The sequence below is a fragment of the Capricornis sumatraensis genome, chromosome 15, assembly GCF_032405125.1.
Source record: "Capricornis sumatraensis isolate serow.1 chromosome 15, serow.2, whole genome shotgun sequence".
NCBI classification, from domain to species: Eukaryota; Metazoa; Chordata; class Mammalia; order Artiodactyla; family Bovidae; genus Capricornis; species Capricornis sumatraensis.
The window spans coordinates 67,560,412-67,575,590 of NC_091083.1; the positions used below are offsets into that span (position 1 = coordinate 67,560,412).

At 53.1% G+C, this 15,179-nt stretch overlaps 1 protein-coding gene across 1 annotated transcript in view; it reads right to left on the reverse strand.

The window, feature by feature from the left end:
• Window positions 1–8: 8 nt before the first annotated feature.
• Window positions 9–15,179, reverse strand: part of TRPC4AP (transient receptor potential cation channel subfamily C member 4 associated protein) — a 71,480-nt gene continuing 56,309 nt past the window's right edge. Inside the window, exons 9-19 of the mRNA XM_068986918.1 lie at window positions 12,864–13,006; window positions 10,466–10,597; window positions 8,828–8,886; window positions 7,165–7,266; window positions 5,739–5,822; window positions 4,583–4,673; window positions 3,442–3,582; window positions 2,750–2,858; window positions 2,084–2,196; window positions 1,035–1,241; window positions 9–871 (exon numbers count right to left, since the gene is read on the reverse strand). Coding sequence (XP_068843019.1) covers window positions 734–871; window positions 1,035–1,241; window positions 2,084–2,196; window positions 2,750–2,858; window positions 3,442–3,582; window positions 4,583–4,673; window positions 5,739–5,822; window positions 7,165–7,266; window positions 8,828–8,886; window positions 10,466–10,597; window positions 12,864–13,006 — 1,319 coding nt within the window. The 3' untranslated portion in view covers window positions 9–733. The remainder of the gene's footprint in view (window positions 872–1,034; window positions 1,242–2,083; window positions 2,197–2,749; window positions 2,859–3,441; window positions 3,583–4,582; window positions 4,674–5,738; window positions 5,823–7,164; window positions 7,267–8,827; window positions 8,887–10,465; window positions 10,598–12,863; window positions 13,007–15,179) is intronic.

Below are 15,179 nucleotides of genomic sequence, written 5' to 3' on the forward strand. Positions count from 1 at the left end.
TGTTAATAAATTGGCAACACAAGAAGGGGCCAGGGGTGTGCTCCCAGGCAGGCTCCCGTGCGGGCAGGCTCAGGCAGGAGACGCTGCCTGGGGGTGGGGCGTAGCCACCCTGTGCCCCAGGGGATTGAAGGAGAAAGCCCCCCAACTTCTGGGGGAAACCCCTGGGATGAACACAGTGGCCAATGAGCAAACAGAACCAGAGGAGCTAAAGGAAAACAAGGGAGGGAGGGAGGGAGGGAGGGATAGACGGGCAGGCCTAGGGGAAAGAGGCATTCTCTGGTATCCCCCACCCCTGCCCAGGGGCTCAGAAGCCTTTGCCTGGGTCCAAAGGCCAGGGCAAGCTCGGCTCACAGATTGGGGGAAGCGACCCACATCTCCCTCCCCACGCCAGGACTGACAGTCAAGACACCGGTGGGAGCTCAGACAGAGCTGTTTTTAAAAGTCCCCTTAGCTCTAGGTGGGCCAGGGCCCCAGGGTTCTGAACGAAGGGTGGGCACAGTGCCCCTGTCCTCATCATGGCGATCTTGAGGGAACTGAGGCACCCCAATGACCCAGAGCCTCAGAAGCCAGAGGCCAAGGGCTTCTAGATGCTCCCTCCCACCCAGTCTGTACCTGAAGACCCAGGGCAGGTGGAGCAGCAGGGAGGCGGGGGAAGGGTGGGGGCAGGGCGTGAGGCACGCGTACCCCGCCCCCCTCGCGCTGGCCCAGCAGCCACCCGAGGCCTGGGCCAAGATCACTCCTCGGTGAAGTCCCTGTCTATGTCCATGTAGGGCTCTTCAATGTAGCTGACAAGGGCAGAGGGAGACTGGCGGTCCGGGTTCAACAGGATGGACACGGTCTCCTTCCAGTATGAGAAGCTGATGCAGGAGCTCTGTGCACAGAGAGAGGGGCCACAGAAGTGCCCTGGTAAGGGGTAGAGAGCTGCCTTCCAGAGGGCCCTGGTGGGAGTCAGGCGCCCTGGACGCCTGCCCCTCCGAAGAGCCTGGGCCGGCGTGCGGCAGCCCGCCGGCCACCCTCGGGGGCGGGGCACTCACGTTCTCCAGGCAGGTGCTGTCCTTGTCCTTGTGCAGGTAGTGCTGCTGCCAGAAGCGCAGCAGGTTGTGGAAGTTGTTGAGCAGGAAGCCGGGGTACTTCTTGCTGTGCTCCATCCGCTGCAGCAGCCGCAGGTAGAGGGGCAGCCGCTCTTTCCGTCGGGCCAGCATCAGGATCACCAGGCTGGTGTTGAGGCAGCTGACGTTCTCCTACAAAGATCGGGCTGTGCGGGTCAGGCGTGTGCCGGCAGCCCAGGGGCCCTGGTGGACTGGGGCAGGGGGTAAGGGGATAGTGGGCAGGGCGGAGGTGTCCACGGGCCTCACACGGTGCTGCCCTGCATAAAGCCAACAGAGGCCTGCGGAGAGGAACGATGAGGTTCCTGCCCCCAGTGCCTTCCTGGCCCTCACTGTCCCCTTCTCCCACCCCAGAGGTAAGGGGAGCGGCATTATTAATCTAGTCAGTCCATGCCTTCTCCAGAATCAGCTCAGGCATGGCTTCTTCCTGGGAGCCTCAGTCCCTGGGGCGGCTGGGTGCACGCATCTCTCTCAGCACTAGACTGGAAGCGTCTTGGTCTGTTTATTCACTGTGTGTCCCCAGCCCAGGATCTTGCCTTAATAAATGTTTGTTAGATGAAGGAACAAAAGAAAACCTCTGAGTGTCACCCCCATTTTAGGAAAGAGGGTGTGAAGCTTGGAGGAGGGCAGCTGCACAATTATTTGTTGAAGGAGATGGGTGTCAACATCAGATCCAACCCCAGGTCTGTGCTGCAGGCGGGGCCTGGAGAGCCCTGGACGGGGAGGAGTCAGAACTCACTGCCCACCCAGACTCTGCCCAAACCACTTGTGACCTCGGAGCCTTGCTCCTTCCCCAGGCCCCTTCTGTAAAATGGGGAGCTGATCCCTTATTGGAACAAGTCCTCAGAATAGCTGGGGGGTCTCCTAGAAATGAAGGGGTGGGTGACAGGAGAGGTACTTCTAGGGTGAAGGTGGCCCTGGGATGAGGGTAACTTTCCAATTCCCCTTTCCCCGGGGCAGGTCTGTAGGCTTCTCACCTGGGTCAGCGTCTGCACGTGAATGATATTGATGAGGCGGAAGAGGAAGGACATCTGTGTGGGCACCTGGGATATGTAGGCGAGCAGACGGCACTCGGACAGGACCTCCGCGACTGCGGACAGACAGGCAGAGGCGTGAGCAGCAGGTGCAGACGCTGCTCGGTGGCCCTGGGGCCCGACACCCAGGCTTCTAGTCAAGCCCCTCTCGGGTCCCGACTCTGAAGCTGGGAGGCCCCACTGTCAAAACAACTACAGAAAAGCTGGGCTGCGCAGGAAACAAAGCTCCAGCTGCTCTGCCACCATGGCCAAGCCTGCTTTCCCATGAGAGCCCCAGTCAGGTCGTGCCTTCACCTTGTCCTTCAGGCCCCTTGTGGGCCTGTGCTTCCCTGAGGCCCTCCCCAGGCTTCACCACTTGAATCCTCATCCAGGCAATTCCAGGCCAGGAGAGGAAGGGTATGAGTTGTTTTTTGCATTTTGCTGGCAACAATGTTTTGACCTTCATTAAAATGTCACACATGCCCATCAGAGAGCCACTGCCCTGCCCCCACCCATGTGGGCGTTTGGTGTAGTGACTCAGAAGCTTCTGTCTGCTTGCGAGAGGCTGGGTGTTTGGCACCAGTGCAGCCACAATGGACAGACTCGCTTCGGCACTGGGCCTTTCTTTACCTTTCACGTCCACCTGGCTTTCAAATCGGTCCAATGACAGAGTGACACAGCGCACCAGCATGTTGGAGTCCACCAGCGAGCTGTTGACCTGCTTCAGGAACACCTGGAACTGGAGCGGGGCCAGGCTGACGGGGGCGGCGGGCTCTTGGCTAAACACAGCCAAGCCCCAGGGCGTGTGGTCGCTGCAGGGGACACCCACCTGCCCTGGCCCAGCTGTTGCCAAGGGGAAGACTGAAGCTCAGAGGAACTCGGAGCCCTCCCCACCTAATAAGCAGCCCCAGAGAGAGCTGAACCAGATCTTCAGATACCACGTCCAGTGTTTTCTGCACCAAAGGGACTGCTGTCATTTTTACTTCAATTAGTCTGGGCTGGGTTTCTACCACATACACCCGAAAGCTTAACACATCAGGCCACGTCCTGCCCTTCCAGGGCCCATCACGGCACCTGGCACACTGCGTCAGAGTCATTTCCAAGCTCACCTGCTCCCGCCTGCCCACAAGCAGGTAAGACTTTCATCCCTGCATACCTAGGGTCTAGCGCAGAGCAAGGACTAATGAACACTAACTGACATCTGCCCGCTGACCCCAGGACTCTCCAGTATAAAACCAGCACCTGAAGACTGGCAAGGACCAGGGCTCTGACATAACTTCTGGACAAAACAGTAAACTCACGAAGCCCTGGCTTAGACTTACCTTTGCATCAGTGTTGATGTACTTATTGAACCTCTTGAATGCATCAACATTAAACTTCATCAGTTCCCCAAGGAGGTCAAAGTAACTCTGCAGCACATCCCGTGACTTGCACTCACTGTCCACGATACAGTAGAGGATGTGCTGGGGGTGGGAGAGGACAGAATGGAGGCAGGAAAAGGTGGCTGGTCCCCGGAGGCCCCAGGCCGTGCTCATCTGAGCTGCTCACCGCCTGCCTCCCCCAGCCCTGGTATGTAGCTCAGCCCATGTGCTGTTAGCTTTGAGCAAGCAACCAGGTTGATAGAACCTGCTCCCCTGTCTAGATTCTCACTGGAGGATGCTGGTGGCTCCAAGGGCAGGGCCAGGCCTGACACACTTAACCAGGAAGTGGGGCGGGTAGGGGTGAGGGCACTTTGGGGTATGTAGCTACAACCTCTCTTGCTTGCCCAGGTCTGAGCTAAAGTCTTTTCACGATGGCCAAGCTCTCCAGGTCACAGGGAGGGAGCTGTCTCCAGAGGTAATACGGCCCCAGCCTGAGCACTGAGGCCATTCAAGTGAAGCATGGGGTTTAAGGACAGGAGACACATTTTGACCCCATGGTTCATGTTAATAAATGGAAAAGTTTACAATGAGTGAATTTTTACAAGACAGTTAAAGTGTTTCCTTTTCATTTTCTTGAGTTATATATACTGATTTAGATGAATTCTTTACCTTATAGATTTTATTACAATTCATGGGTCAGTTTCTTATTTGTATTTTTTTTTTTTTAACCAATTGTAGCTTTGGACATTTTGCTTTACCGTCTTTTGTAAATTTTGCTTTTTCTGGAGACCATTTTTCAATAAAGGGAAATTAAACAGTCAGCAGCAAAGTATCCTTGGGGTCAAAAAGCCTTGCTGAGCAACTTCACAGACTCCTATAATCCTCCATGGCCACCCCTCAGATCCCTCAATCACCCGGTAAGCACGCATGGGGAACCCAGAGCTGAAAGCTCAGGGGAAATACCAGAGAGATGTGCACTGGCATTTGAAGATAGAGAGTCTGGTCTGCTTCTGCCAGCTGTCTAGGTCTCAGGGCAGGAAAGCAATGCATGGGGCTGGGGGAGAAGGGGACACCCGACACCCTGGCTCCTCCAGGCCATTACCTCTAGAAGGCCTCGCTTCAGCAGGAACATCTGGTCTGCATAGGAGGTGGTCCCTCGGAGGAAACTCTCCACAGCCCGGGCTTGCCAAAACCTGCGACCCAAATGTTGACCCCTGGCCCAGGTGGCTAAGGCTGCCCTCTTCTGGCCCACGTTCCATTCACAGAGGGGCTGGGAGATGTCTATTGCCCTTTTCACTGATTCAACACACTGAACACTGGGAGATGTTTACCGAACATCTCCCAGGCCTTGGGCCTCATACAGGGCACTGGGAACATGTGGCGAGTCCCCATCCTTAGGGAGCTGATGGCTCAGCAGGGAACAGTCCTCTATGTGGTTCGTCTGGAAGGAGTATGTGGGCTCAGAGGACTGCCCCAGGAGTCACATGTGAAAACATACTCTAGGCTCTGCTCCTTCAGAGGAACAGGAGGACATGGAAGAGAGGGGTCAGAAAGGCATGAGGGACCAGACAGGCATGTGGACGGGTCACTGAACTCACTTCTGATGGGCTGTCCTAGAGAAGAAGAGGCTGATATTGACTGAGTGGCCACAGAGGGCAGAGCTTGGATCCGTGAGGGGATGAAGGGACAAGGTAGGCTGAGCTGACAGGGCACCCTTGGGCGTGGAGCCTGCTGACGGCTCACACCCACCCTGATGGGATGCCTCCCTCAGCCGCTGTCCTGTCCACAGCCTCTAAGACAACATGGATGAGTCTAAGGAACCGGGATGCCCTCCCTGTCTGCACCCACCGCCCCTGCCTCCCCACAAGCCCTTCCTTTGCTCCCATAGTCCCCAAGGCAGGTCCTGGCTCTGAGCCCTTCCACACTGCATCCCCCACATAGGGGTCTTTCCATGCTTATTTCCTGCAAGCCAGGGGCCTCCATATGGGTAGGGATTGTAGCTCCCATTTCTCCCCGCTTGTCCAGCATCCGCACAGAATAGGCGCTTGCTGAATGCTGGCTCAATTCCTGAAACACATTGCCAGCACACAGCAAAATCTAGTACATGCTGAGTCAATACCAGGGAGCCGGCAGATTCCCTCTCCCTGACAGTAACCAGCTATGCGGGGTGGAAGCTGGAGATGACAGAAGGCATTTCCAACAGCTTAAACACTTGGTTTCTGCACCCTCAGGAGTGGGAGGTGCATGTCCAGACCTACCTGAAAGATGACTCAGCTGGCTCCTTCTTCATAACCTGCAGCAGACGTGTTAACAAGCCTCTCTTCCCATCACACACCAAACTCCTGAAAGAAAACAGACAGAGATCTTGATGGCAGATTGGAGAGGCTGACAGAGGCCAAATTCCAAACGGCAGAAGAACTGTGTCTTGAGACCCTGGGGCTGGGGGTCTTTGCTGACGTAGGTGGGTAAAAAGCAAAACAAAACAAAACATGAGGACATCTCTAACCTACAGCATGTCCTCCTGCTCCACCTGGGTCCAGAGCACCCTAAGGACTCCTGCAGTCTTGGAACTAAACAGCCAAATGCATTCTCACATCTCAGGGCAGCCTTCCCTGCCCAGGCTTGCTGACAAGTGACCAGAGGCCAAAAACGCCTCCAGAGTCATATGGGGCTCAGAACTGCTGGAGGGAGGGCTGCTCGTGACAAAAGTGGGTTTGGATCACCATGACAGAGTCTAAGAGATGGGGCAAAGTCCGTGCCACTGATAGGGTAAGTAAGGCAGGGAGTACCCTGGGCCCCAGGTTTGGCTTCAGGTGGCCATAGACACATACTCAAGTTTCTGGGCCTCTGCTTCCCAGTCTAGGAAGCAAAGACAATAAATGAGAAAAACACTCAGGCTGCATTACGGAGGAGAGAGGAATAGCAGGCAGCGACTCTAGGCCCTTAAACCTTCCCTTCAAATAGAGCAGTCCTGCTGGTCACCTACTACAGGCCTTGTGCTATGTGCTTATTCGCTCAGTCATGTCTGACTCTTTGTGACCCCACTGTAGCCCACCAGGCTCCTTTGTCCATGGGGATTCTCCAGGCAAGAACACTGGAGGGAGTTGCCGTGCCCTCCTCCAGGGGATCTTCCCAACCCAAGGGTAGAACCCGGGTCTCCTGCACTGCAGACAGATGTGGGACTACATTCAATTTCATTTGAACAAAGATTTCTGCTGCTTTTAAACCAAAAACAACAACAGAAGACCAGAGAATTATGACTCCTGTTGCTGGACACAGTCCTCCCTGCCCTGACCCCTGTGAGCCTGAGAACCCCCTGCTCTGCTCCAGAAAGTGAGGCATTACTCGGCTAATGGGTTTTGGCAGAGGGCAGGAAAGGAGGAAGCCAATGAAGCTGAGTGAGCAGGGAGGGGGCAGAGCATTTACGACCTTTGGCAGGTGCCCTCGCTGGGCCCCTGCTCCCCAGTTTGTAAAGTGGGTGACAATGGCACTTCCCTCCGAGGCTGCTAAGGGGCTCCGATGAGACATCGCAGGTGGCGGGAGGACAGAGCCTGGTACAAGGGAGCCCTCGGCATGCCAGTTACACGTGGGTGCGAAAGGACAAGTATGCAGACCCGGGTGCACCTGTCTGTGAGTCCCGGGACATGCAGGCAGCCAGGCAGGCTGTGGGCCCCCCATGCTCACCTGTCGGTGTTGAGGACGGCTTCCACTTCAGGGATGTTGGCCTTGAGAGAGATGGCGCTGAGTTCATTCAGCTCTTGGTTGTTGAGCAGCAGATATTTGTTCCTGAAACAGATGTGTTGGAGGCAGTAATGGACAGGCACTGAGGCCGCGACGTCCACACTGGGCCAGTCTCTTGCTGGCCACTTCTGTTAAGAAGCCCCTGGTAGCCACCCTGAAAACCACCCACCCCGAGGCAGCATTCTGGGGGAGGGCATGGAGCCCACTGCTGTTCTGCTGAGGGAGTCTCCCTGGCCCCACGGCCCACCCTCTGGAGGCCTGCATGTTCACTAACAAAGCCCCTTTCCTTAGTATGTGTAAGGCCCTTCTTTTGCCACTGAACATTTCTATTTAATTTCTCAAAGGCACTTCCAACTCCATGATGCCCAGATGTCCATCACTTTACTCAAGCCTGGCCCTAGTCCAGCTCTCCCACAAGGAGGCCCAAGTGTGACACTCTTCCTTCCCCCTTCACACCCAGGCCTCTCGTCACCCACGTCACGAGGACAGAACCGGCTTCCTAAACGGTCTCCCACAGGAATCCATCCCACACAAAGTACCCATAAAGATCTTCAGAAAACTGGAACCTGACCCTGCCACTCCTATGAAAAGCACGCCCTCCTTTCCTGCTGCTGTAGAATATACACAATCCAAGCCTGCGAATGTGACCTGTCAAATGACGGAAGCGAGGGACCCAGGTCCTCAGGGAAAAAAGGACACATTCAGGACATACTGGTGCCATTTTTTAGAGAGTTGCCATATTTCTTGGGGCTTAAGGCCTTCAGAGAACCTCTCAGAGAGGATGAGCCCCACCACCCACACAAAAGCTTCAAAGTGAAGGCCCCTGAGGCCACATGAGTCCTCAGGCATGTTCTATTAGCTTACACAAAGAATCTAAACCAGCACCTAAAAATCAGGACCTTGCACATAAATCTTCATTTCTGGCTTCTCTTGGGGGAAAAGCTCAGAAACTATACAACAGTGGGCCCTGTTTCCTGTACCCAACAGGTAGTAAGAGCTGAGTAGCACCTGCTTCTGTTTGCCAGCTCACCAACGTCTTCCCAGTGTCAAGGTCAAGGGTCAGCTGCCATTTACCCCTCCCCTGCCTGCATTGTTCCCTCATAGCAGAGACTCATTCTCCTACACATCCTCCATCAAAGGCTGAAGAGTTAAAAATGAGAGGGCAGAATGTGTTCCAAGGAAAATGGGAGAAAGCACATCTCCTCGTACAGGCAAAGAATATCCCACCTGTTCAACGTATAAATACTCAGCCCACTCTGGCCATCTGAGATTCCTACAGGCCCCTGAGAATAGCCAAGCTGTCTACTCCCGACTCAGAGGGACAGACGGCCGAGAGCTGCATTGACTCCAGGGGTATTAAGGGGCCAGCAACTTCCACACTCACTTCCAAGGTGGCTGTGGAGGTCAAGGGGAAGCTCAGGTGGTGCCTGGCATAAAGGAAGGGCTGGACAAATGGCAGCTCTTATGGAAGTGCAGCCTCGTGGTCACACTGAGGTGGCAGCGGCTCTCACGGCTCCCGGGCCCTCCTCAGCTGAGCTCAGTGATGAGACAAAGGGAGAACAGCAGCAGCAAACCAAGTCTCCTCTTGGGGACAGCTTGTACTTACTCGTGGTGGTCGCTGAAACTCTGGAGGAGCCTCAAAAACTGGATCTTCAAGGTGATGTCCTAAAATACACGTGCATCCTCGATGTTAAGACCATAGTCACAACGTTCAAAGAAAACAAAAGGCTTTGGTGAGAGCCTGGGCATCCTGCTGCTTCTCTGAGTCCCTGTCCTGGCGCACAGGTAGGACTCCTCTTTAGTCAGAGAACCTTTTGTCCACATCTGGCCAACAGCGGATTAAGCTAAGGCAGAACCTTCCTGTTAAAAACACTCCAGGATATTGGATACAAAATAACTGAAATTATTTTCAATGTGAGGCTAAGCACATAGGAAAGAAAGGAAATTCCACTAGAATTAGAAATGAAGGAAGGACTGAGTTCAGAGCAGTGAACACAAGAGCTGATAGCCGGCAGAGAAGGGAAAATGAGACTTATTTGGGCCAGGGCTTGGGTTTCAACGCTCTTTAGGGACCAGACAGGACCTTGGGCCTATGCAAAGCCTGTGGAGTTGATACGTTTAGTGAAAAAAGGGTTAGAAAAACCTCACCTACCAGCCCCGGGAGCTGGCAAAGAACCCTGTCTCTGCTGGTGGAGGGGAGTCCCCAGGTCCGCAGGACCCTGGGCTCACACTTCCAGAGGGGGAGGGCAGATACTCAATGTGAAAACTTGCCCTGGGACACTGCTCCCTAAAGCACCTGGCAGACAAAAGCCAAATGTTCTATGGGACTACTTCCAGTATCGCCAAGGAAAACAAGCCCCCTGAAGGTGACCTTCTACAAACAGTACAGAACACAAGGCGACACTCCACCCTAAGCTGAGTCTGCAGACGCAGACACAAGTATCAGCACTCTGTTAACAATCTAAAAAAAACCCATAGAAAAGTATGTTATGAGTAACTAAAGAGATGAAATTAGAGAAAACACAACACAAGAAAATATTTAACATAATCAACAAAAGACCAAATACTTTTTGACAAAGATCCAAACAAAATGTCTAGAAACGCAAAATATATGAGCCCAAATGGATCTGTTGAAAGGTAAATCTGACAAAGCCAAGGAGAAAAACAGCAAACTGGAAGACACGGCACTGAGGGAAGTCCCCAGAATGCAGCAGAGAGACCAGGCGGGACCCACGGCACTGGCCCCTGACAGCCGTGTGGCACTGACGTGGTGCTGATGGCCGATGACTTAGACTCCCCGTTCTGGGCTCTTTAGGGCACTGTGATGAAAACCGGGTAGACATGAGCCCTTGACCCTTAAAAAAAACAAAAAAACAAAACTTCCTAAAGTCCTTTTTGGAGGCCAACTGCTGCCATGGTTCTGGGAGGCAAACCTAATATTGGGGATGTCAATTAGGATGGGGCAGAGAACAGAATGAGGAAAAACCTGCTGCCCTGGAGTGGAGTGCGTGGCCCTGCGTGGAAGCGAATGAACAATGGGAGGCTGCTGGAGGGCCTCCAGAGGGACTCCTGGGTAGGTGGAGGGTGGGGGTCAGATCCTTCCCCACGGTGGCTTCCAGTTATGGGAGTATACGGGCTGTGACTTTTAGTTTCTGCTCTACTCTCAAAGAAGGAGATTTCAAAGGGCCAACGGCAGGTCTTGAAACAACCACTCCTGGCATCTGCCATCAGGGTCCCTGCTCACCGGGCTACAGTCACAGTTCTGGTTGTGACCGTGGAGCACGAGGGCAGATGCTGAATGCTTCCTCCAGATCAGTTTGTCAAACAAATTATTCAGCCCAGGGATCAGCTTGAACTCTGCAATCATTCTGTGAACCTGGAGGGGTAGGAAGGCAAAAGTATGAAGATAGATGTGAGTTGAAGGTCTATCAAAAGCCCAGGCATATATGTACAAGAAGCCTTCAGGATGAAGAAAGCAATGCTGAGCTTTAAAGCAAACATCTACACTTATTCTCACTATGCACCAATACACTTTCACACTCTCTAGAGACATTAAAAATTGGTAAAATTAGATGCCTCGTGGAAGAACCTTGAATGTTCAGGATCAGAGGGGAGAAAGGCTTCATTGATACTTATTTATACCTCAATACAGAACTATGTGAATTACTGACCTATTAAAATAATCCATGTCCCTGTAGTACCTGGCACACAGTAGGAACTCAGTAAATGCTGACTGTGCAAATGGGGACACAACAGCACCACACTGGCTCTCAGGAAGGCAGGGTCTTGAGGCCAGCTGGAAAGGGCGGCTGTGATCAGTTTAACCAAAGACCACAAAGATTCATAGAAACTTGGTACTGGGGAGACTAAGGGAGCAGGGGAACTCACGGTGAAGGGACAGAAAGAAAAGTCAGAGCAGCAGGATTTAAGTCTTGCTCTGATGATGCCTGGAGACTGAGAACATGGCCCTTATATAGGTCTTGGTTTTCACAAATATCAAGTGGGATGGAGGCCACCATCTGCTGTGTAACTTACCAAGTACCTGCAAATTCGAATATGATTACAGAAGTGTCTCGAAAAAGAAAAAGCACTCAACACAGGTAAGACATCGTGACTAGTATTTTTTATATGAAATATATACCACATGGAAGGAAGGAGCCCCAGTGCTGTGGACGGCACAGCAGGATCTCATCCAGTGTCCTGGTTTTAAATGCCAACCACAGGCTGACAATCCCCAAAGTTATACCTCCAGGGCCCATCTCGCCCCTAACTTAGGTGCAGGTAACCCTAGTGCCAATTCTAATAGACACCTAAACTTAACCTGTTCAAACCGAACCCTGCCCCTTCCTCCCTACAGACATCTGTACCCACTCCTTACCCACTAATCTTAACCATCTCAATAAACGGCAAACCATTCCTCCCACCTGCTTGGAAAGAGATAAGGAAGTCATCTTTACTTCCTCTCTCCACTTAAGTCCATACCTAACTTCTCAGAAAATCTTACCTGTTCTACCTTCAAAACAGATCCAGAACAAAAGCACTGCTCACCACCCCTGCCATCAACACGTGGGTCCTAGCTACTGCAGCTCTTGCACATAGCAGCCGGGGGATGGTTTTTCGTTTCACTCAGGGTGAATGCCAGAGTCCTTAAGTGGTCTATGAAAGCCAGAGGCAACCTGGCCCCCGGTGACCCCTTGGCCAGCCTCTCCTGACTGCTGGCTCCAGTCCACCCCCAGCTTTCTACTGTTTCACTGAACCATCAGGCCGGTGCCCACCAGGGCCTGCTTCCTTGACGTGGTAGGCCACCTCAGGCGAAGCGGTCAGCATGCCTGACTCCCTTGTTTTCTTCAGGACACTGCCAGGCCAGATGTCATCTTTTCAGCCAGTCTTTCCCCTTCCACCTTCTCTAAAATTGTTCCTCTCTTGCAAACTTGTAATAACTGCATTGATCTCACAGAGAGCTGTGTGAGAGAACAGTCTCTGACTCAAAACAGTGCTCAGGGACTGCCGAGCTCCCAGCTCCCCCTCAGGCCTCTCGTTATATCCCTAGGAGGTAGAGGGAACGGGAGGGGGCCACTTGTCCATCCTGGGGAGAAGCGGGGTGCGCTTCCAGAGCACTCCCCATCCCTCCCTCCTGGAACTGCTTCAAGACTCAGGGAACCTCCGCAGAGCAGGACCCCTGGTAGCTGCCCAGCTGTCATAACTTGACTTAGTTCTGGCCCACCATCAGACTGGCAACTCCTCCAGTGCCATCTGCAGGGCAGACACCCACCCTTTATCCTGTGTATTAACAAGGTCGGGTAACATGGCTACGCCACCCACTTCTGCCTGGGGCCTGAGCTCTGTCTAGAAACGTTGCCCCAGTACGGTGCGGTGGGAGGACTATGGGCTCTGGAATCAGACTGCAGGGCTGAGGAACGCGACTCCTCGCGCTGCTGGGCCAGGGCCAGGGCCCTGTGGAGGCAGCGGAGCAGGACGGCCGGTGCGCCGCGCCGCGCCGCGCGCGCCCGGGAAGCGCCTCTCCTCTCGCGCGCGCGCCCAGGAAGCATCACGCTGCGTGCGCCCGGGAAGCGCCTCTCCTCTTGCGCGCGGCCGGGAAGCGCCCGCCCCTGCGCCGCGGCCCGGAGGCGGGCGGGCCTCACCTGGTTGCGCTGGCGCCCCATCAGCAGCACGCACAGCACGTACAGCACCTCCAGCTTGTACATGATCTCGTGCATGATCTTCATCGACTGAGGCAGCTGAGTCCTGGTGGAGCTGTGAGGCGGGCCGTTCTCCTCAGAAGCCCCTGGCGGAGGGAACACAATGGAGGCTGGCACAGCCACCAGGAGACAGGCTTCAGTCACTGCGCGTGAGGAAACACGTTTCGGCTCCTCAGACCTGCTCTGTGAACAGACTTGAGGGGACAGCTTTTAGACTGGGCCCCAAGTCTGTGACGGAGACTCTGAAAGGCAGGCCACCAGGGGCCAGGGGAGCTTAGACGCATAGCAAATACGGACTCTGCAGTTCTACCCCATCCGCGTTTAACGCTCTGACGCAGCCCACGCAGTGCCCTAACCCACTCTCTGCCCTCATCGGCACCCCTCACTCCACCTCCGCCCCCAGAAGGCACCCAGACACGTGTCCAGCAGGAAACTGTCAAATTCTCTTCAGGTCACAAATGACTCTGAATATGTGGTCATTCTGCCGACATTCCACAAGGGGGCACCGCTGAAGGACTGAAAGGGATCTTTTTAAAAGACTTTTTTTCCTCCTATTGCTCAAACAACAGCCATAGGAAGTTTCCTAAGGCAGACGAGGCATCACAATCGATACTAGAGATGGAGCTGAACATGTTACCTACTAGCAGATTTTCATTTCCCCCGATTTCATTATTAGCAATGACAGCAACAGCCATGTAGTACCTATGGGACACGATGTGTGTCACTGTGTTCTGGGCTTTAGATAAACCATTTACCCCACTACCCCACTAACAAAATAGTCTTCGTGAGTCACACAGTGGAGGGTACTCTCAGGAGCGTGGCAGAGCAAAGGGATGAAGACTGAGGGCTGTGGAACAACAACCTGCTGGCTGTGGGACCCTGGGCGTGTCACCTCCTCGTTGGGTTTTCAAGGGTTCTGTAAATGGGGAGAACAGGAGTGCTGCAGCTAGAGATCCTGTGCAGAGTGAAGGAGCCAAGAACCTGCTTCCTGGGAAGCCTCACTCTTGGCTGTGCTGTGCTCAGTTGTGTCCGACTCTTTGCAACCCCCAAGACTGTAGGCCGCCAGGCTCTCTGTCCATGGAATTTCCCAGGCAAGAATACTGAAGCATTCTTCCTGGAGTATTTCCTTCTCCAGGGGATCTTCCAGACCCAGGGATCTAACCTACATCTCATGAACTGGCACGTGGATTCTTTACCACTGAGTCACCTGGGAAGCCCCGGTCTCACTCTGCGGTCCCTATTATTTTAAATGCTCAGAGTCAGGAGACCTTAGGATTTACTTCCTCTTAGTTTTTCTCATCTTTAAGGTGAAAGGATAAATCAATAACTACTGAGGTCCTTTCATACTGCTACTGAACTGCTGCCCTGGAGCCTTTTGGAAAGGCCAGAAAATCAGTCTGTTACAGAGCAGTGGTGCTAAGATATACCCAGATGAGGCACTCAGTTATGATTTCTGTATGGTTATATCATGCCACAATAACCTAACTTACTCCACCCCATGGACTTGGAACTATTTTTCCAGCCATGTTAACCATCACTAATATATAAGCTGGAAGAGGACCAGTTGCTGAAAGAAGCATGACTGCACCACAGGGCCTAAAGACTTGGAGCCAGACTGTTAGGTGGCTTTGGGAAATCTGTTGACATGCCTGTGCTTCAGCATCCATCCTTATCTATAAAACAGGAGTAACAGCAAGTCTGTGTGCTGTTGCTCAGTCGCATCCAACTCTTTGCAACCCCCTGGACTGTAGCCTGCCAGGCTCCTCTGTCGATGGAATTTTCCAGGCAAGAATACTGGAGTGGGTTGCCACCTCCTGCTCCAGGGCATCTTCCTGTCCCAGGGACTGAACCCACATCTCCTGCATCTTTTCTCTTGTGTCTCTTGCACTGGCACAAGGATTCTTTAATATGGCAACACCAGGGAAGCCCAAAGGCAACAGCATCTATCTATTACCAATGTTGCAGAGGTTAAATGACTTAAAGTGGCAACAGTATCTATTACCAATGCTGCAAAAATTAAATGACTTAATATGTTAAAAGTGCTTAAAAACTGCCAAGCACATGTACCCTACATACTAATGTGTGTCAAGCAGAAGTAAAAAACTCACTCTGGGATTTTCAGTTAATGCTTGCTTGCTACTTGTTTTCTTTCTTGTAATCTGCAAGCTCTTAATGGCAACTAAAGAGGCAGTAGGCAAAAACTAAGAAACATTTACTCAAGAAAATCTAATTGAGAAAATGCTATTTATTGACATATAT